The 23,162-nt window shown below is 43.4% G+C and overlaps 1 protein-coding gene across 1 annotated transcript in view; it reads right to left on the reverse strand.

Moving 5' to 3' along the window:
* zswim8 (zinc finger, SWIM-type containing 8) overlaps nt 1-23,162 on the reverse strand; it is a 42,381-nt gene that overhangs the window by 4,317 nt on the left and 14,902 nt on the right. The window contains exons 7-25 of the mRNA XM_036130680.1: nt 22,764-22,884; nt 22,311-22,512; nt 21,250-21,425; nt 19,808-21,083; nt 17,309-17,440; nt 17,052-17,231; nt 16,530-16,713; nt 15,621-15,719; nt 15,345-15,469; nt 12,518-12,839; nt 12,038-12,193; nt 11,516-11,738; nt 10,708-10,997; nt 10,386-10,609; nt 8,472-8,969; nt 7,394-7,571; nt 7,139-7,312; nt 6,440-6,559; nt 5,447-5,625 (exon numbers count right to left, since the gene is read on the reverse strand). Of these exons, the coding sequence (XP_035986573.1) occupies nt 5,447-5,625; nt 6,440-6,559; nt 7,139-7,312; nt 7,394-7,571; nt 8,472-8,969; nt 10,386-10,609; nt 10,708-10,997; nt 11,516-11,738; nt 12,038-12,193; nt 12,518-12,839; nt 15,345-15,469; nt 15,621-15,719; nt 16,530-16,713; nt 17,052-17,231; nt 17,309-17,440; nt 19,808-21,083; nt 21,250-21,425; nt 22,311-22,512; nt 22,764-22,884 (4,859 nt within the window). The remainder of the gene's footprint in view (nt 1-5,446; nt 5,626-6,439; nt 6,560-7,138; nt 7,313-7,393; nt 7,572-8,471; nt 8,970-10,385; nt 10,610-10,707; nt 10,998-11,515; nt 11,739-12,037; nt 12,194-12,517; nt 12,840-15,344; nt 15,470-15,620; nt 15,720-16,529; nt 16,714-17,051; nt 17,232-17,308; nt 17,441-19,807; nt 21,084-21,249; nt 21,426-22,310; nt 22,513-22,763; nt 22,885-23,162) is intronic.

The raw sequence follows: 23,162 nt of genomic DNA on the forward strand, positions 1-23,162 counted from the left end.
AGCCTGAACCGTTGATACAAGGCAGGATGGATCCATGCTTTCATGTTGTAGACGCCAAATTCTGACCCTACCATCTGACTGTCGCAGCAGAACCAGGCAACGTTTTTCCAATCTTCTATTGTCCAATTTCGATGAGCTTGTGCAAATTGTAGCCTCAGTTTCCTGTTCTTAGCTGAAAGGAGTGGCACCCGATGTGGTCTTCTGCTGCTGTAGCCCATCTGCCTCAAAGTTCGACGTACTGTGCGTTCAGAGATGCTCTTCTGCCCACCTTGGTTGTAACAGGTGGTTATTTTAGTCACTGTTGCCCTTCTATCAGCTCGAACCAGTCTGGCCATTCTCCTCTGACCTCTGGCATCAACAAGGCATTTCCGCCCACAGAACTGCCGCTCACTGGATGTTTTTTCTTTTTCTGACCATTCTCTGTAAACCCTAGAGATGGTTGTGCGTGAAAATCCCAGTAGATTAGCGGTTTCTGAAATACTCAGACCAGCCCTTCTGGCACCAACAATCATGCCACATTCAAAGTCACTCAAATCACCTTTCTTCCCCATACTGATGCTCGGTTTGAACTGCCGGAGATTCTCTGGACCATGTCTACATGCCTAAATGCACTGAGTTGCCCCCATGTGATTGGCTGCTTAGAAATTAAGTACACCTTGGACAGGTGTACCTAATAAAGTGGCCGGTGAGTGTGTGTGTGTGTGTGTGTGTGTATATATATATATATATATATATATATATATATATATATATATATATATATATATATATATATATATATATATTTATATATATATATATATACATAAATAAAACATGCTAAATATTTCAGCACATGACTTTCTCGGTACTTGATAGTTTTAGTACATAACAAAAGTATATGGCATTTGACATTTTAAAAGTTTTAAGCCTCCCTGAACATGAGAAAATCCTCGTTATTCGATGCTGTAGCACACATATTCCCTAGTTACTGGGGGAAAATAGGGAGTACCAATATGGCGGCTGGTGGCTTCAAAGCGACTCGTTCTAACAGCGGGCTATTAGCAATCCACTGTATAATAGAGATCAGTGGTATGAGAACGCTTGTAGTGCAGTAGCTCAGCTGGAGCAAAGCGCTTCACACTATAGAGAAACTAAGTCATTTAGAATTTCATCGCATTTTAGTACGTACTTCGGGTTTCAATTTAATCACACTTTACAGTAGAGCTACACAATATTACGAGAACATGCCATTAAAATATCATTGCTTAATATCGTGGTGTAGATGTTGGTTGAGATTAACCCTACATTTCCTCACTAGTCCGTTTCTTTACTGTCATGATGACGACGAATCATCTGCCGTCACAATGTTTCCATTGATCTCCCTGAGATTCTCATCAGTTCATCCTAATGGAGAATCAATTGTTGGGGAGCAGAGGTTTAAAGCACTCTGCCTTAAGTGTCTATCTACCACATAAGGCATCCAAGTAGTCCTGTGCAATCATGATATTGCTCACATTGATGATGCGATGAGTGCAATTCAAGGAATTGTTCAGGTCTAATTCCCCGCATGCAGCTTTACTGATCAGTGCAGAGAACCTTTTTTTTTTTTTTTTTTTTTTACAAAAATGTAAAATTAAAACAATTGCTGTGGAAGATATCTAGTGCTGAAAGTTGAAAGAGAAACCATCTCAAATTGTATCCACTCACTATCTAGAGATAAATTACAGGCACAGAGTCAGGCATGAGTCCATCTGTCCAACAGCTGAAGCTTGACCCAAACCGGGGTAATCAAAGGGGGAAGGATCCGCAACACTGAAGCACATCTACAACAGAATGACTGAAAACTAAGAGAATCAGATGTTGCCCTCGGTCCGGTCCAAATCCAGACCTCAACCTGACTCAAATGCTGCGTTGAGAACTTCGGAGAACAACGCAGAAACAAATGTCTATTTGATGCTATCAACAAAGTTGTGTTGAGCTAAATTCACGGCTGAACATTATATGGAGCTGCATTTTTGACCGGTTGCAAAGATTTTTCTTCCACTTAGCTTTCCATCAATATTACATTATACAGCTTTAAATAAGCAGCCATCTTCTGTTTCGCTCAATCTTTCTGTTATTTATCCATCTTTCTCTTTTCATGTATCTTTATACATGGCTATAGTTCCTTATTTCCTATATACATCGTGATTAAATAAAATCACTTTAGATCTAGATATTTTTGAGCGTAACTTTATTCAATTAAAATTTTATTACATTTAGGATGTGTTTCTGATCCAGTTATGGTGTCCAGTGTTTCCCGCCGGAATTTGCTTAGGCGAGGCAGTGAGTTGTCGGCCGGAACAAGTTTTGCGCGGATTACTGCCGGGGGGGGGGGGATCCATGGCTCGATGCAGACGCAGACGGTGAAGTCGACCTGCTTCTCGCTTCAAAGTATGCATGTATTTTTGCCTGTTTTTTCCCTGCCATTCACTATATGCACGCGAGAAAGCAACAACAAAAAAACGTGTGTTAACGTCAAATAAACATGCAAGCATTTCAAGGTTTTTTTTTTTTGGAATGTTGGCGAGGCCGTAGCATGAGCTTGGTGAGGCGGCCGCCTCGCCAAGATAGTGCTGCGGGAAACACTGGTGTCTAGCTAGTAACAAAAATGTGTTTTCAAGAATAAAGCAGCCATCTTATTTCATAGCTGGATGCAGCTATTTGTTTCCAACAGACAGACCTCTGGTGATTTGTGACAATCAAAACAAATAGTATTGTTGTTGCATCTGAAAATAACCATAAAGCTGTTTACTTGTTGAGAACGTTTTGCAATGAGAGTTAATGTTTATAATAATCCCGTCTAAACAGACGTGGTCATCCTCATATTAAACGTTCTCAGTATATTGAAGTAATCAGGGCACCACGTGAAATAAACAAACCTGTCCTTTTTCTGTTTTAACACACAACAGAAAAGGATGCATTTATCCCGTTGGATCTCACGCTCCCGACGCAAGCGATACCAATTCTGTCAGGGATCATTGTTTGTCATTTAAGCGTTTCTCTTTATTGCACGACCCATGTTGCCCAATCATAACACACTCCACAACGTCTTCACGGCCAGGAGACGCTCAGCGCTCTTGACTCTGTGGGAGTTTTTAGTGCAGCCGTACTCAGCAAATTGGGCCCGTTTACAAAACACAGAAACATCTACCAAGGCAGGTAAATATGGAGCGACTCTGAGCGCGCTCTCACCTGGCGGGAGTAGGAGTTTACCTGCGTGTGAATGGAGCTGAAAGTAAAGGAACGAGGACTGAGCTTAGGAGAAACATTAAAGGCGGCTGCACACGTGGTTGTACTGCGCACCACGCTGACTGTACTGGGCACCTATTGGCTACATTTCTTGTGAAAACTCCTAAATTTCCCACAGCAGACACCCACCACACACCTGTCAGTCCATGGGACAGGGATGTGACGCCACAGGTGCTTGCGAGTCACGACTGCCTTGGAGCAGCTCGATGTGCAGGCTTCTCCTGCTGAGCAGCTTATAGGGACATCACGTACGTGCTCGTTACGTCGGGCTCTGCGTGTACCTGTCCACGGACTCATGTTCGCCTTATTATGTGGGAGCGTCGAGACAGAAATAGCTCAGGATGCGTTCCAGCGTTATATAGAAATGCTAATGTCCGTGAACACGGACAGATGTATAACAATCCCCTTCATGCCTTGATCTTGGGGAGGCGGGCAGTTCTGTTGTCGGGGCAGGACAGGACAGGGCAGGGCAGGGCGGGGGTCCCCCCTTGTTGAATGGTAGGGCAAACACTGATGTGTATTTTTCACAATAAAGGTTACATTGAAGTTATTCATGGTTTATACAGGAATTAGTAACTCTAATTTAATGCTTTTTAATGCTCTTTTAATGCTCTTAGAAATAATTTGATGCCATCAACAAGTACCCATGTATGGAGGACCATGTCTTCCATATTTAAAAATATGGAAATAAATAAATGCTCAATAAATAAATAAGCATACAATTAATTGCCACCAAATTAATAAATGTAGGTAGAAATTAAATTATACAGTGAGACATAAATGTATATATCTCTTTTAATTAGCTTCTTTATTTATTCGCCTTTGTAATGATTACCTTATTTATTTATTGTCCATTATAATCTTCAACTTTATTTATTACTTATTTTTTTATGTGCATGTTATAATATTTTTTGTCTGTTTTATTCTTCCTTTGTATTTTTTTACCCTATATATTTCTGTGATGCTATTTATTTCTGCCTGTCGTTTTTACATTTCTGCCTGTCCTTTTTACATTTCTGTATGCATTTCTGCCTCATTATTCAAATGAGGAGGGGCTGTGTCGTAAGGATGGATATTTTATGAACAGGCCTTTTTTATGAATGTACTTTGTTAAAAGAAATACAATAAAAAAACATGTGTTGGGCTATCAGTTGTTTTTGAAACACAGCACTCTAGGAACACAAAAGAAAGATGCATTTACTGCAGGGACCTGTGTGTGGGGTAGGTTTGTGGTTGGGGGGTGGGGGCGTGGTTATCTTTACCTATTCCAAGGGGAGGCTCACATTCAATGAATTTGAAAAGCCCTGGTATAGGGTAGTTCACTGCTATTGTTTTCATCCGGGTTTTTCGCGCCTGTGCGCCGGACTGGAAGGCAGAAGACGAGCACAGTGGCAGACATAAACAGAGCAAACAACGAGTTCTCAACGTATTTTTCCTCTTTACATAACGTATCACAAGATCGTTTTAAGAGTAAGTTGATGGTATCAGATTGACAGATACCATCCAGATACCGTCCAGATAGCGAGTCTGTGAATGCTGGCCAAACGATTTAGTCCGGCCCGGTGGCCAAATGCATTATCATTATTCAACGGATAATGCATTAGATACAGCCGATACTTTAATGTATCTAATGATGATTATTCATTGAATCATTTGAATTTAAATATTTAAAATACTTTCACAGCAAAAATTATATGCGATTAATTTAGATTAATTAATTACAGAGTATGTAATTAATTAGGTTAATTTTTTTAATCGATTGACAGCCCTAATATATATATATATATATATATATATATATATATATATATATATATATATATATATATATATTTTTTTTTTTTTTTTTTTTTTTTTTTTTTTTTTAAACTTGACAGTCAAAAAAGGACCTCAGTTAAGTAATTTTTATCATTTAAGGAACAAAACAAAGGTAAAACCTATTCTTTCAAGGCAGAAACATGGAAACACTACTCCAAGCCTTCATTTCATCATGGTTGGATTAGTGTAATTCTCTTTATCTCTGAATCGGTCAGTCCTGTCCAAAATGGTGCGTCGTATTAAGTTACAAGTCTGACGAACATAGATAAAAAAGGAAAACGAGAGCTGATGCTAAGCAGCTCTGACTACAGTAGTCTGGATCTGAGGATGAAAGATGGACAATGTTAGGGTGCACCTGTAGGTAGGCCTGCTGGCAGCGCTGCACCAGCTGGTGGAAAGCAGGGGTTCGGAGGTGGGCGTGGATGTGAGCCGGATTCAGCCTCTGCAGAGCCTCCATGATGATCTCCTGCAGGACGAACGGACTGAGGACTCCTTTGGCTGCTCCAACACAGAACTGGTACACGTAGTTGACTCCTGCGAGAGGCAACAAGAATCCAATTAGTAACAACCACAAATATTACTGTGCACAATGAGAGGAATTCAGGTTTATATTTAAAATAAAATTTGGATGTTTTAGCTTTTAATTGCTTTTTTAAATTAAAAATTATCAATATACTTTGGCTTTTTGGACAGGTATTTTCAAAAGAAAATTTCAAAGTGAAACAGATTATTACAAAACAATGGCAGTTTACAGATATATGAAAGGTAACGTAAATAAGTAGTATGTCTTATGTAAGTATGTCCACTGTGTAGGAAACCTTTCCGTAGCCATCTTACACTATTCACCTCTCAGATGCTAAGTGTTGCCATGTCTTCGTGTTGTCATTGCAGCACAGATACTGATGAGCCAGACTGGACCCACCAGCTGTGTTTATTCTACATTCACCTGGTACACAAGAATGCTATGTGCCAATGTCCATTCAGCACAGAGCTGGCAACAACTAGCTAGACCTCCGTTCAATTAGGTCAGGCACTTTAGAGGAGATAAAGGTTTACACAAAAATTTGATTCTGATTTTTATTAACTGACAGTATTTTTTCCATTCCTGTTAGAAGAAGCCGAATCCAAACATATTTCATTCACAAAAGCACTAAAAGGATGACTCAAGTCAAAGTTTATTTCTATACACAAGGTATAAAATCACCAGTAGTTTAGTTTATTGTGAGCATACATATTTCAAACTGAGTCAGATCATTGGCGACTTCCTGACCTGGACTGTTTATTTTTAGGACTACTGCAACCATTAGAGTTGTTCATAATGTTCCACGTACAAGAGCTCTGTACTCACCTAGCCGTGCAGCTAATCCCAGCAACCACTTGACATCTTCTGTGTATGGTGGACTTCTGGAGAAGTTGTTGGGATGGTCATTGTGAGCCCTCCTGCCCAGCATCTCCAGCGCCAGCATGCCTTCAAACACAGTGACACTTAACTTCAGCATTAAGGATGGGTACCTTTCCCATCTGAGTCAATACCCGGTACCTGGAAAGTGATACCGGATCTCAACGGTACCCATTTTCTGTACTTTCATGTGTGTTTATGTGTTTAGTAAATGTTAATTAGTTTCATAATAAAATCTCAAAAACTTCCAATTTAACATTTCTTTTTCAACAGAGGTGGGGAATCCGGTGTCAGGAAAGCAAAAGCCTTGCCTGGTTTTTCTTTGTCCTGTTCACTAAAGCAGGTGATTTTAGTGCCCGTCTCTGCTGTGGAGCTGGAAATGGAAATAGTTGGAACTAATCTCTGGACCGGCTTCTTACGGTTTGTCAATACATACACTTGTTTGGATCTACAAATGAGCCTTTTGAAATTATTTATGAATTTGAATACATTGCCTGAACCCACACCGCATAAAACACATTTTTATTTGGTAGTACCGACGGGATTCAGTCGGTACCCATAAAAGGACCGAAATCAGTACCCATCCCTATTCAGCATTACGTCTTTTTTGGATGTAAGAATAAAATCTGGCCATGTCAGACTGCTCACCAACTCTGTAGGCTGAATGCAGGTAGTGCAGACCCTGCTGGCTGATTGGCTGGCTGTGCTGCTCCTCTTCTGCTGTGAAGGGGGCGCTCACCAACGGAGCAGGCTGGGAGGAGACAGCGGGCAGTGCTGCCCCCTGGATGGCCTGTATGGTGGGGCCAGTGTGGACGCTGCCCACTACAGAAACATGAGAGTGACACATTAAGGTGATGACATGGACAAATGCATGATGGGTTTAAAGTACAGCACAGTCGTCACCTGCCACGGTGGTGCTCAGGGGCAGGCCGGTCTCAGTGTGGTAGGGGTGGACGGCGATCTGAGTCATGGACGGCACTGGAACAGCTGGGAAGGTGACAGCTGCGGCTGACAGAGAGGGCTGGGGGCCGGGAGCCATTGAGAAGGGGTACTGGGCACCAATAAAAGCTGGATGCATCCCCTAAGAAGACATGTATGAACACACCAAACATGTTACACATGTAGCACCTGAGGCGAAACCGTCAATATTTGTACGACGATGTTTTAAACATTCCTTTACATTTTGTCATGTTACAACCACCCTGTAATGTATGTTACTGGGATACAAAGCAGTGTGTAGTTTAGTGGAAGATAAAGGATAGAGGGTTTAATAAAATTTAGACAAAAATTTGAAAATAAATATAATCTATGGCAACCAAATGCCACCTAATTAGTAGGCTGTTCACCAGCAGGACACTGACACTAAGCATGAGCTTGAGTTGCGATGGAATGGTTTAGACCAAAGCATTTCCATGTTAGATTGGCCAAGCCAACGCTCATACATAAATCCAATTCAAAATCTGTTGGGAAATTTGACAATGTTAACAGATGCTGTCCATCCAGTCTGATTGAGCTTTAGCTGTTTTGTAAATAGTTTTAATCTGCAGATGAGCAAAGCTGGCAGAGAAAGTCTGAAAGCTGGAACTGCAGCAAAAGCTGGTTCGCCAAAGTATGGACTCAGAGGGCTGAATAAATTCAGATACCACACTTTTCAGATTTTATTTGCAAAATAATTTGAAAATCAAGTGTCATATGAAGTTTGTGGTACTATATGAGAAACTTTAAAGAGTATCAAGGACTTTGCGAGGCACTGTACAAAAGCAATAGGCTCAAAAGTAAGCATCCCCTCATTTATGAAAAGCTAATTCTTATTTCTGACTGATGATTCCACACATTTTTCTGGCCAAATGATCACCAATGAGGCATGCGTCTTCTCTAAATTTAAGAGAATTAATGCTATGAATATTATGATGTTTGGATGTACTATGTAGTTTTTATTTGAAATGGATTTGAAGTGGAGTGTCTAAAGATGACCTCTGACCTGTGGATATGAAGCCCCAGACACAGGGAAGACGGCAGGCCGAGAAACGTGCTGAAGAGGGTGCCCCAGGTACTGTGGGGTGCAGACAGAGGGGAGGTGGGCCTGGATGGTGGTGTAGGGGTGGAGTCCTTGGCTGTGGGGATGGGACATGGCCTGGCCAGGAATGGCATGAGACTGGTAAATGGTGGAGCCCACAGAGATGACGGGCACTATGGCTGCCGCAGTGACTGAAGCTGTGACGGCTCCCACCCCAGAGGACTCCAAGTTGGCTCCACCGTCAAGCATGCCCCCGGTGGAATCAGGGAGCCTCCGGCCAGAGCTCCCATTGGCCCCGCAGCGGCCTGGGGGCTCCCGCTGTTGGCCTGCGCCCCCGCCCACTGACTGCTCGTAAAGCCAGTACCACTGATGAGCCACCTCAAACAGAACCTCAGGATACACGCCTCCGCCCTTCGCTGCCTCTTCTACTGCCATGCAGGCCTTTTCCAGCATTACGTTGTCCTGGAAGAAGATAAACGGAATGAGAGAAGTGAGGAAGAAAACATGCTTTTAAATAAATCATTAATATCTACCAGCTTTACCCATATTTGATTTGATGAGATTTTTTTTTAGAAACTTAATACTCCTTTTGAGCACTTTTCTAATTGTGCCTCTCATCATGACGACAAAGAAAACCATTTTACACCTTGCATCATTTTGGCTTAGCCTATTCAGAGGTCAGGTAAGCAAAGAATAAGGAGTGAACCAGGCTGGACAATGTCTATTTTGAGATAATGTTTACATGGTGATCAGAGTATAACTTGTCATGGTCCCAATGTCTTGCCTCCGCAGGCAGTCAGACCTTAACATGGACAAATCTGACCGGCTCTTCATCATCACAGTTCCATTGAGTAGAGCATCGGCTCTACTTGTTAATCAAATTTTGAAATCTAGACACACTGCATTTATCGATGATCTCATAGAACCAAAAACGAAAAAAATAGTTTGAAGATTATGAATCCCTTCATCATTATTGGAGTGAGTACGATGGCGTGGTAATAGTTTAGTGATGAAATGGACTCTTTGGGCTCTTGGTATGATGGCTACAGTCTTGAAGCAGGATGGGACGACAGCGTGGGCCAGTGAGGTGCTTAATGTGTCCGTGAGGACGTGAGCCATCTGGTCAGCAGAGTCTTTGAGCAACTTTCCCGGTATGTTGTTGGGGCCCGCTGCCTTTCCTGCACTGAGTCTTCTCAATGTTCTCCAGACATCAGCTATCTCAAGTCTGAGTGCCAGTTTATCTGTGTGACGTGGAGATTTCCTCACAGGAGGGTTGGTGAGTGTGGCAAATTAAACGAGGTAGTTATTGAGTGCATTGAGAAAGTCTGGTGTCCTCACATGACAAGGGGGCAGCCTTGTAGTTTGTGATGGTCTGGATCCCTCGTCACGTGTTTATCGGAGTATCGAAGAATCCTTGGACTTTCTGACCATTGACATGCTTTGCTGCTCTTGTGGCACGATTCAGGTGGGCTCTGACTTGTCAGAGTGCCTCTCCGTCCCCACACTTGAACGCTGCATTTTGTGACCTCAGCATCGTGCGTACCTCATTGGTCGTAAACCCAATGAGGGTTTGTCGTAACGACATCCTCCATGCACTTCTGGATGCATACAGACCCCGTTTCGGAATCGAGGCTGCTCAGAATGTGCAGGGTTGTAATGTCCAGTCGTTGACATGCAGGATACACGTTGTTCTAGGATAAACTGCCAATCGTATGCTAGTCTATGATTGCTATAATGAATGTTTAGAGCTAAACTAGACGGTATAGAGGCCTTATTTGCTGTTAAATATCCAAACTCTTGTCATATATTAGTTATGGTGGAACAACAAAACATATCGGGTAGTATCAGGGTGGCCATTAAAAGTTGATGAAGCTGTACCTGCTCTTTACACTGAACCAAGGCTCTCTGGATCTCATTAGGATTGAGGGCGTGGGCATGAGGCAGGCAGCTGAGGGCCAGCTCTGCGGCCGCTCGAACCATGTTTGGGTCTCTGGCCCGGGACGCTCGGTCAGCCAGGGATGCCACCTCTGGTGGAGTGAGGTGGCCATCCCAGCATTCAACCAGAATATTCAGGGCTGCGCTGCCAATCTCCATGGCTTGGCCTAAAGAAAGAGGAGAAATAACACAGAGGTTACATAGGAAGGGACACAACAACTGACCAAATGTAACAAATGATTAAGTATATTTCCTTTAAACACACCCGTGATCCAGGAAACGTGTGACGAATAGGTTCTTGACAACCAGTTGGGTGAAACAAAATTGTGGAGGCCAAGAGCATACAGGCCAATCTCAAAGGCACAGAGATGCAGGTTTCTGTGTGGCCCCTGGTGGCCCCCACTGGCTGAGGGCTGGGTGAAAATGGAGGTGGAGGAGTTCCCTCCAGCTTTGATCAGCACAGTTTTAGCCAGCTCAAAGTAAAAATGGGCCGCTGCCTCTGATGGCTGATTTGGCACATGGGGTGCATGACACTCCAGACGGCGTCCCTTATACCTGCACACAGAGAAACCCGTACACTTTTACATCTCGGCTCAACTGCTCATCATGAAATCCCAACACGACGCAGGTCCTAATCAGAGCTCTTCCCGCTTTATGATGAAGTGTAATAACAACAGTTTTCAGCAACATTTTCCAACTCAGGCATTTTGACATTACATCTTTGTCCAACATTTGGCACTTGGAAATATCTTTAACTTAGCAGTTGAACTCCAACTTTGTTTACATACACGTAAAGGCTTTAGTGTACGTGCTAAACTTGCACTGATCACTGTCACGTAAGCTCATCTGTGAAGTCCATCAAAAGAACAGGAAAACACAGACGTTTGAAAAGAACTACCGTTACCAGACGCAGTTGCTCCCAGCCAGTGAGAAAGATAATGGTTTGATCTCAAGCTTTACAGACCCACATGCAAAAGAACTTGTGCATAATACTAAACCACAAATCTCATTAAACAGTAGAAACATGGATATTTATGGCTATGCCCCTGTAGACGGGAGGGTAGCATGTTTACCTGCTGGTGTCTGTGCTTTTGGCCCTGGCCCCCCCACCTGCCCTGCGAGAACCACTGGAGGAGGAGGAGCCGAGCGAATCCGACGACGAACTGCTGATGCTGTCACTGTCCTGGCCCCTCGCCCAAGACGCTGAAGCCCAGCCACCGCGGAGCGGTCTCCGACTGAGGGTGGGGGAGCTGTCTGAGGTCGTCTCAGGAGCGCTGCTGTCTATGCTCGCCATGCCTGTTCACACATGTGTACTTTCAGCCTTGCACACATCACACAGTGTTACGGCTCACGTTTCATCTAGGTTTGCTTCAGTACGAGTCAAAGTGTGTCGGGACGAGATGTACTCGTCCTAACAGCACCATTTTAGTGCTGGATCGGGGCCCCGTCCCATACTGGTATCGGTGCAACACTACTAAAAACTAAGGGCGTATTTTTGAAATTATAGTTAAACCTGCCGCGTGTAAACAGGGACTAACACACACAGGGCAGTGTCCTAGGTAGATGAAGACTAGCGAACAGCTTGAGGTGCATACCAGTGTGTTTCTTCTTCTGGCGGACAGGCGAGCCCCAGCAGCGTTGGCTGTATCCACAGCGCCCCCCTAGGGTCAGTCGACTGGGCACAGTGGACTCCAGTTTTAAGGATGCCGTTTCATTTTGTTGCTCACTTGATAACTGTGCTCCATCTGAAACTGCAAGAAATCAAAGACAAGTCAGCGTTCTTCAAGATTCACATCTAGCTACGGTGAACTGCCGAACATGGGTAGCAACGCTCTCAGGACGTTTGCGTTCTCTCTCTGCTTGTTCACCATTTGTGAAGGCGGTCTATATATTTGCACGCCTGTCCAAACCTTTACACAGTACTGTATGTGAACAGAGTACCACACATCTGGCAACTTCAGATAAGAACATTTAGATCAGGTCAACTGTTTCTCCAAAACTTCTGTATGCTTTCAAAATGTTTGGATCCTAAAAAGATAATGAATATGTCGGGATGAAACGGCAGCGGTTCTTACCATGCTCCTTGGTCTCAGCAGCGCTCTCCCCAGCTGTGCTGTTCTGCAGCAGGCTGAGTTCTACCTGCGTAGTCACCTCCTCCCCAGCCAGTGGCACAGCAGAGGAAGAGCTGGAAGAAGATGCAGCCACGGCGTTGGATGAGGATGATGACAAGGCATGTTTGTTGACGCCCCCAGTGGCACCTCCCATCCCACTGTGGCTCCCGGAAGTATGTTTGGATGGGCTACGCTGACTGCCTGCTGCCGGCTTGCTCGAGTAGAAAGAGCTCAGGGTCTGAGGTTTATGGGTCTGGCTCTCCCTGTCCAACAGTTTATCCAGAATCTGAAGAAAAGGAGAAAATTCATCCCACTTATTTACTGCATCGGTCAATCTACATGGCTTTTCCCTGCACTAAAGGATTGTTTAGTAGTTTCAAACTCAGCAGGCAGACGTTCAGTGTCCGACCTCTTAAGGGAAGCTGCTAATAGACTGGAAGAATTAGAACGCTGTACATTTGGGATCTGAAATGTTTTTCGGTGGTTTCAGATTCGGCTTTCCAGATCAATAACTCATCGGCGGATGATTTATTCTACAAAACAGATACCTCTCCGCAACCACCGCAAGGCAGACACTGAGCTACAACCGTAGTTTCCTCAAAACGAGTCTTAGTCCGTGGGCCAGAATCTGTGGGACGTCTCCTTAAGAAGTTTCGTATGAACTGCTATAATGAGGCAGAAATGCATACAGAAATGTAAAAGGGACAGGCAGAAATGTTAAAACGAGAGACAGAAATGTAAAAACAACAAACAGAAATGTAAAAAGGACAGACAGAAATGTAAAAAGGACAAACAGAAATGTAAAAACGACAAACAGAAATGTAAAAAGGACAGACAGAAATTTAAAATGTACTGTATAATTTATTTTCTACCTACATTTATTTGTTTATTATATTTTTGGTGGCACATAATTGTATGCATATTTATTTATTGAGCATTTATTTATTTCTGTATTTATTTTTAATTATGGAAGACTTGGTCCTCCATAGCAGTGTACCACCAGGGAGTAAAATTATGCCATCCAAGAAAGAGGCCCCTGCTGCAAAGAAAAGCAAACCCTTAAAGCAGCACCGTGTAACCTTTAGCCGCTAGGGGCACTAGACCTATAACTTTCCGGTTTAGCACTGCTGAAGGCCGTTGGCAGTGCTGCACTGTCACAAAATTAAACGGTCTCCCTGTTTTGGAATCTGATAGCAGACCAGTTTTACCAGCAGATTGCGAAGTCATGGAATTACTGTAAAGACAAGTCCACATTTACCCCTCTATATTATACTCAGAGTCTCCCGCTGAAAGAGAGAGGATGCTGCAGAGCCAGGGGGAGAGGGAGAGGGAAGAAAAGGACAGGGCAGACAACAGGCTCAATCATCTGATTATGAAAGGCTGCAGGAACTTCAACAGAGAAGAGCGCTAATGCAGGTCTGTGAACTATATTTACTGTATTCTGTAATAATAACCATGACAAACTTTGACTTGCTTATAGTAGTCTATTTATGTATTGAAGAGAGGTGTGTGTGTGTGTGAATGCAGATGGTCTTGTTCACAGTAACTTATTTTGTAGCCTAAATAAACGGCTTAGCGGTCAGAAACAAGCCCCATACACCACAACCTGCAACACTTCAACAGCTGTTAGGATGCCGTTTGTGGACTTTAGCTGAGCCTTCAACACCGCACTGCAAAAAGTCTTGAAATCAGTGTATTTTTCCTTGATTTGAGGAGCTAAATGAGACTATTTGCCAATGGAATAGGATTTTTGCACTTAAAATAGGAACAACTCATCTTCATCATCTTATTTCAAGTGCAGGATGTAATTCCATTGGCAAATAGTCTCATTTAGCTCCTCAAATCAAGGAAAAATACACTCATTTCAAGACATTTTTACTTACTTTTAGTTCCCTTTTTGCAGTGTGTGCTTCTGGGCATGTACATACCAGGTAGTACATACATGTACACACTCTTGATATAGATACTAAACTAATGAATTATTCAAAGATATACATTTACATCAAAATTGATAAACCCATTCAATTTAAACATTCTGTGTTTTTGATTGGCTATGACTTGCTACTGGTGTTTAATGTCAGTACAGGAGGGCTGTCGGTGTCCCATTTTACTTTTCGTATTTGAGAGAAATGCTACACATTGGCTGTGTTTGCTGACACAGGGCCCCAGCTGCTCACCCTCTCCTAAAACATCCTCCACGTCAGACCTGGAAGTCCAGAGGAACTCAGGAGGAGATGCTGTGGGGGCAAAGTGAACCTTTGGTCCCTACCACGACGATGGAGAATGTGTCGCAACATGTTGGGCACTGACTGGCATTTAGGTGGAACAGAGGAAGACCCATACAATACAAATTTAGCAGAGTGGTTGCAAAACAATAACAGGACATGCTACCAATAAAAAACATGGGTTCACATCAGAACTAAAGATGTAAATGGGTGCCTATAATTTGCTGCAAAGGTTCTCCTGTGTTCGTCATAAACATCCTAATAAGCCATGAAGCTGGCCAACATGCAATGCTATTCCCACTGGTCACCAAGCAGAAGGAGAAACTTTTTTTTTGTTGCCAATACTGCTGATTTTCAGCCATTCCAGTTTGGACTCTCCCTGGTGTTATAAGTTAGTTGACCGGATGCAACACGGGACAATAAAACCTCAGTCATCAGGTTGTGTTAACATGATTTAAAACAGGTTCCTACAGGTCAAAGGCTGTCTTCAGTCCAACGCAGTTTGAAAAGTGAACACATACTGCTCATTAGTAGCCAGTTTTGTGAAACCATGAGCCACCCTTTACCTTCTTGAGTTTGCTTTGGTCATCCTTATAGGTGATCATGAGAGCTAAAGCCAGGTCACCCTTTACCCGGCGAGTTCCTTCACACAGCAAAGGATGCTCTGCCTCGCTGACTGTCGTCTTCATACCTGAAGACACAAAGCAGTGGGAAGGATACAGTTAAGAAGTTTGAGAGCAACAGCAAAGGCAGACAGTGTGTGAAAATCTGTGAAGCGTAGAAAAGACTGTACTTAGAAGCAACTCAATCCAAACAAATAAAGGCGCCAAGAAACAAATTACCAAGTGCAGCTACAGCTGCCTCAAAGCCCAACTCCTCGTCCCCGGGCATCTCGTTGTTTCGGTTGCGGCTGGGTGGACGGGAACCAGTGGGGGACACAACTAAAGAAAAATCATGGAGATAAGAGGAAGCAACATAAATGATTTAAGGTCTCACTAAAAAGATGCAGGCGTAGATGAAAGCTACTTCGTACAGTTATTGCTTCTGAGACAACATCCAGAGTTCATAACAGCCTTTAAAAAATGTAAGTTCATGATTTATGGTGATAACTTTTTTTTAATTTGCAGATTTGCACAGTTTGTACGTTTGAGAGCTGTAGACGAGACACCCATGGCTCCCTGTTTATTGGGGTGCTTCTGAACATTTAGTCTTTTTTCCTATTTTACTGGAATTGTAGCTGACAGAAAGTAGTGTATAAACCTGAAGTAGAAAGAAAAGAATGGTTTCTAATTGGTTTATTAATGAAAATCGAGTCCTGACTTTGTAGAACCAACCTGCGCTGCAGAACTTGTTACTATAGTTAACAGATGCAAGCTTTTTGAGAGGAATGTCTCTACAAGCTTTGGACATCTGAAGAATTTTTTTTCCCCCCAGTATGCTTTGAGAAATAGCTCAACATCATACATTAAACATCAGTCATTTGTTTTCCTATGTTTCATTCAAATATGGCATTCAGGCAAAAATGACAAGTGACCTAACTGATGGTGTCATTTTATTAAACCTGACAGGAAATAGCCAGCCAAACATAACAGATGGTTTCTTTATTGTGATTATGGACTCATATTAAAAGGACACATGCCAAAAGTATGAGGCGGCCCAGAGAAAAGTGTATATCAAAATATAAACAAATCTTCTGCTTTTGGAACATTTGAACTGTTGAAGCCTAAGAATAATAATCTTCTTGTGCTAACCTGGGGTGCAGAGGACATCGAATATGAAACTAGCCAACATTAGAGGCAGCACCGGTCTGTAATCACAGAGGTTTCCATCCCTAAGCTGCTCGGCTCGCTCTCTGATGGCTGACATCTCCACCAGGCCCAGGGGGATCTTCTTCAACAGCGCCACCACCTCAGACTCCTGGTACGCCAGCTTCACCTGCACAGTCACAACATGGGGCGTCCGTAATTGTGGCACATGTTCAGGTCTTTACAAGACTCCAGAGGTTTTAGGTATTTATTTGGATTTTGACATCAATCTTTGTGTATTTATCATTGTTGGCTTCTTGTAGAGGTGCAGCCTTACATTAAGCACAATACACATTACAGTGCGCTAATAAAACACTTCTACCTTAACATTAAGCAGACATCGTATAGTAAGCAAAGTGAGATTTACAGACAAAAGGTACAAAAGGTACAGCTGACTCTGTAGGGGTCACTTCTCAAGCTGTGTTAAGACAAATAGACAATATATGTGTTTGCCTTAGAGACACAGACCTCCAGGGCTTTAGTAGATGCAGGTGGTCTCTGCAGTTCCAGGGAGAACATCCCCGTGCTAAAAGCCAGGTTGTGGAGCTCAACTCTCTCGCTGAGAACCGTGAGGAGGAAGGCCGCTTTGGACAGCGTGTTGGTGGCCACCTGTGTCTGACGGCTGGTGGACACCTTGCTCTTCTTACCCTAAGTTCAATAAACATGTTAAAGGATGATGGAGCAGGACTGTGTGCTTCGGTGTGGCAGGACCTTCTAATAACTACCTTAGTCTGGGGCTGCTCCACTTTCAGGTCTGGAGGGTTGGCCAACAAGTCTCTGGCCAGCTCCACAGCTAGCTGACATGCCTCATTACTGTAGCCATGAGCATAGAGGGCTTCAGCACATGCAAACAGCACCTACAGAAACAGACATACAAGCACACATACTAGCTTGAGAAAAGTGATCTAGATTTTTTTTTTTTTAAAGTATGAATGTTGTAATGATTTGGTGATTAATTATGTGTTTCCACTGGTCTTTTTTTAAGATCAGAATAATTGTACAACAAATAACTTTGATTCTAACATCATATTAAAAAGTAGACGTTGGTGCACATGTTTGAATTTACGTTAGTTTCTTTCATCCATGCAGGGTCAAATATATACAAAAACCCACTGATATTTGGATAAATGTACCTCTGAAAGTTGGTAAGAGCTCACACACTTAGTAACAAGAACCAGCTTCTGTCATAACCCCAGCTGAGTATTAGACTACGCTTCAATGAGAATTGGCAGTTAAATCGCCTGCTTACTTGGGTAGGACCAGGGTTTAAGCATGGTCCTAAAAGTCCCAGCTTTAGGATTCCACCTCCATTCCTGAAACCAGTTCGTTCTTATGCTGGAACACCGGTGTGTGATTGAAATAACTCAATGTTCAAGAGCAGCCAAGAAACTAGCAAGACTAAAGCCAAGCAAACATGGAGTTGCTGGAACACCAGTGCCACTGTCCACACTCAGGTGTTTTATATCACCAGGGAGTAAAATTATGCCATTCAATAAAGAGGCCCCTGATGTAAAGAAAAGCAAACCCTTAAAGCAGCACCGTGTAATTTTTAGCCGCTAGGGGCACTAGACCTATAACTTTCCGGTTTAGCAATGCTGAAGGCCGTTGGCAGTGCTGCACTGTCACAAAATTAAACAGTCTCCCTGTTTTGGAATCTGATAGCAGACCAGTTTTACCAGCAGATTGAGAAGTCATGGAGTTACTATAAAGACAAGTCCACATTTACCCCTCTATATTATATTCAGTCTCCTTTTGAAAGGGAGAGGGAGACTCTTTGTAATAATAACCATGCCCATGACAAACTTTAACTCAAGGATGAGAGAAGTAGAAGCATGTAAGATTAGTTTCCAGGTCACATGACCCATTCAGAGTTGGATCTGCACCTCTAAAGTTCCAAAGGCCAGATTTTGAAAAGGACAGCCTGCAGTGAGCATTGCTACATGCCAAGTGCTGTGTATTGACCTGAAAACCCACTGAATATAGCTCAAATTAGGCTAATACTTGGGTCAAAACTTACAAGGTGCTGCTTTAAGTTGGTGCGAGTATTATCCAGAATACAAGACACATTTTTACAAATTTTACTAAAGTGGGCGGTGCCAAAAGACCCTGGGGGGCAGGGCCAGTGGAGGGAGCTAAGCTGGGTGTGGTCAGGACAAGGGAACATGACAGCTAGCTTAACTTGACATATTGAAAAGTAACCAGAACGATGCTGGTAGTGTTGCCACGATCGGTCTTTTGACGTGAAGGATTTTTCAACCCCCTCGTCACCAGAGGTTGAGGGAGACCAGCGGGACTGAGCCTTATAATTTAGAGCCGCTGACTCAAGGCGCTGACTCAGCGATGACTGAAGCCGGTGCTGCCGAAGCAGTGGAGGACAGAACCAGTTTCTGGGTGGTAAAGTGATGTTAGCAGCATCGGTGCTAACATGCAAAGCAGTAATAAACTTTAAGAAATTTTACATTTCCATGTAAATGATCTCAAGTAAAGAAAACCTCAAAAACACTATTGATCATTGCTCGCATCTACGGACCAACCACAGGGTTGTGTCTGAGTGAGATGGTTTTATACCTGAACGTGGGGCTGTGACGTAGACATCTACCAAGCTGTACCGTTTGTAACCAGTAGGAAAAATCAACTCCAGTATCCACCCTCCAACCCAAAGAGGTCTGAGAGACCAGACAGTTTTAGGCCAAAGAGTGCAAAACTAAAAAAGTTTATACAAAAAGGTCAACATTTGCAAGTATACCCAACTGCAGCCATGGACACTAAAAACCACGCCCACTTGTGTTAGGGGGCGGGGTTAGGCAGTTAGACCCTTCTCAAACTTTGCCCAGTAACACAAAGATGGGACTCTTAAGGTCAAATTTATACAGTTTATCTGCAAAAAAAAAATGTATTTGTGGATAAGCTACTCTAAGAGTGTGCAGGTTCGGTCTCCATTATAAAGAACCCTAGGCTTCTACAGAGTTAAAGTTGGATTTAAATGATATGGTGGTTTTACGGTTTATAAAATAGAGTCTGCATGAGCCGTTGTAATGTTACAGATTATAGAGTTGATTTAAAGGGACAAAAATGCAACTTAGAACTGCTCTGCTAAGCTCCATGTGTTTTAAATTAGGTCTTATGTTTCAATACGATTTACAGCTTTTATCTGTCGTTAAAACTATTAAAAAAAAAAAAACTATTAAAAAAACTATTAAAAAAAACATATTTAACCTCCTTACCTCCATGCGTCCAGCCTGCTCGAGCGGTTTGATTCCTGCGAAGATGTCTGGTTCTTCTTCCTGGTGGCTGTCGGCCAGCTGTTTGTCTGCTCCCTCCTCTGACGCAGCACTCAGGTAGTACGCCTGATAGTCATCTTCAGCCAAAGCTTCTCCTTCAGAAGCTCCACCTATGACCTCACCACCCTGGTTAGCTGCTCCAGTGGTTTCTGCCTCCCCGTTGCCCCACGGTGACTTGGCAGAAGCCTGAGGGCTGCCAGATGCTGCTGCCATTGTGGAGCTGGGAAGTTGCTCACTGCTACACATTTCTTTATTTCTGCTGGGGACAGCTTCGGGGTCCACCTCACCTTCCCTTTCTGCACTATCCACAGCCACATCCAGGTTTTCTTTGGAAGTGAAACAGGCCGGAGCAGACTCTGCAGCAGGCAGTGCAGCTGGGACATGACTAACGTGCTTCATTTCAAAACCCTTGCTCCCTCCACTGCCTCTGCTGTATTTGGGCGAGTCTCGGAGCAGTGGACTTGGAGAGGGCAGCACCTCTGATGGCGCAGGGAGAAACTCAAAAGTGTTACAGGCCTCTGCCCCCAAAGCCAGATTGCAGCTGTCATCCAGACTGAGATCAGCCAGGTCTGGTTCTAAAGAGCTGTCCTCACTGCTGGTTCTCCGCTTCGCACTGCCATGCTTACTGCTTCCTATTCCTCCGTTTCCCCCAGGACCCCCTGCAGGTGGAACCTTCCCTCCCCCCGGTGTCAGTTTTAGTTTGCCACCAGAGGCGGAAGCCGCTCCTTTATACATGCACTTCCCTCCACCATCTTCTAAAGACAGGGAGACACTCCCTCCCAGCCGGACCAGCATTCCTCCTCCTCCACTTAAGGACAAACCCTTCCGTTTGCTCAGAATTGTCTCCTTTGGTCGCACAGCCACCTCCTGCTGCGATAGGTGGCCATTACCCCTTCCTTTATAATCCATCACAACTCCACCATCAGCTTTGCTCCCTGCTCCGGATTCAGAAGGCTCGCCAGCCACTCCAGCAGTAGCTTTGACTCCCCTCTGGAACTGCATAGCCCTGGGCCAACAGAACGTGCTGTTCTTCTTATCAGCACAGCAGTAGGTGATGCCTTCAAGTGGATAGGCCACCTCCCAGTTGAAATAACAGGATTCCACAGCAGGTTTGAAGCCCTGAAAAAGTTTATCCAGTGACTTTCGATGTTGTCCTCGTTTCACAATCTCTATAACTTTCAGATGCCACTGCTTCAGCTGGCTCGCCAGTTCCAACCGCCTAGTGAGAGACCACATGCAGGCTGAAATTTGAATTCTTTTCAAAGATTAGGCATCAAGTGCTGATATTTATTTAGCTCCCTGTTAGATTTATCATCATTTATTAGAATAATCTTTCAGATAAAATCATCAAAGACTTGTGTGCGGCCTGGTATCCGTGCTCTGACCTGCTGGGGCTCATAGTGGGGTCGAGCACAGCCAACCTCCACAGAACAACCATCTCATCACACATGCTGGCACAGGCGTGCGCTGCCACCTCTGACTGGCCGTTACTGCGCCCGGTGTGACCGCTGGCACTGCTGTGGGATGCCGAGGTTCTGACACTGTACCACCAGCTGATGATCTTAAAAACAAAGGAAGTGTGGTGTGAGCCAAAGAGCGGGCAGAAAGCAATATTGATGAAAACCGTGGTTTGCTTTAGATCAGAGGTGTCCAAAGTTTCCGGAAGCCCTTTGCGGCTGTCAGAATAATTTTGTGTGACTTGATCACAGTACATGAATGGCAGAAAACTGGTTTCCCAACTTAGCTACACATTAAAAAATATTACAGTGCAATTTTCACTGATGAGAGGCCTGTCAAAAAAGATACAGACAAATGTAAGTCTTTTTTTTAAAAATCCATGGTGAAATTAATCTTTTATCAGCCACATTTTCTGCTTTTAATTTAAATTGACAGCAAATATGAGCACAAAGATCCTTTGGTTTTTACTGAAAAGCAGACCTGGCTGCACCCATGAATTAAATTTGGCTAATTAAATTTGGCAGGTTATCTTTGTGACCAAAGATAACCTGCGAACAATATCTGACAGTGTCACATGTTTAGAATGAGTATCTCACAGTGCGACAGCTGCTACGACCTGCATCTACTAATCACCGCAGCCTATGACAGTTTTCACAGGTTCTGAACGGTGCTGCCCTGCAAAATAAATAAATAAATACATGAATAAGGTTTGGATTTCTGTATCAACTTTTGTCAGGGATAACCTATCCTGTTTGCTCTGATCAGACAAGTTTGCTAAATCGGAGCGAACACCTGGAGAATCGAGGGCTGTGAACAGTTGCATCTTCATCAGCTGTGTGCAGGTCGGATTGGACGCCAGTCACAAACCGCTGACAGCCTTCATTATAAGGGATTCCTACATTAACCCCCTTTTTTACATTTTGCCTTGCAGATTTTGGCATTCACAGTGACTACTATAACTGAAATAACACATGACAAAACCAATTACCTGCTCATAGGTAAGGCACTGTTCAGTTAGGATCTCCAGCAGTGGGGCAGCGTTGCTGTCTCGCCTCTTAAACATCTCCCTGACGATGGACAGAAGGTTCCAGATGCCTTCAGGCTCTCGGCCCCTCAGAGGACGCAGCAAACATGCCCACTCAGCTGCGGCCGGTGGCTCAGTAGAGGATAGGTACATCGAGTTTACATCACTGGTGAGACACACACAAACATATTGGTGATGGTACTCACTTTAGTAGGCTCACAAAGCCAGCTAAAACTAAGAGTTAAGTGCAAAAAACACAAATTACTCAGGATTGGCAATCAATTCAATATTTCTAAGAATTATATAGAGAGATGTCTGTCTAATGAACATAAAGGCTCAGGAATCTCAACTGATAGTTATTCTTTCAGCTACATTTTTTTTACAAAGTATATTAAAAATCATGAAGAATAATTGTACCTGAAGACAACAGGAGAGGGCCCACAGAACTTGTGCAAAGTCTTTTTAATGTTATCGCTGAGGGTTGACTCATCCAGATACCAGGTGCTCTGATCAGATGCTGAAGGGCCTGCTGTCGGATCTACGCAAAAACACAGTAGGATTATGTATTTTTAAAAAGAAAGAGACTGCCAAAGCAGCTCCTAATGCCCCAGCAATTCTTTTAGCACTTCCTTCTCATTCAGCAGACAGGAAGGATTGAAAGAGATACAAGCAGTGCCCGTAAACAAAGCGGATATGTCTATCCGTGGTCTGCGCAGGATAAGATTCAATATAAACAAGTCGTGGCCTGTAGCTTACCTGCACCATTGGAAAAAAGGCATTGGAAATAACTCAGTATGTCATCGAAGAAAAACAATG

This window comes from Fundulus heteroclitus, unplaced genomic scaffold, assembly GCF_011125445.2.
Source record: "Fundulus heteroclitus isolate FHET01 unplaced genomic scaffold, MU-UCD_Fhet_4.1 scaffold_37, whole genome shotgun sequence".
NCBI classification, from domain to species: domain Eukaryota; kingdom Metazoa; phylum Chordata; class Actinopteri; order Cyprinodontiformes; family Fundulidae; genus Fundulus; species Fundulus heteroclitus.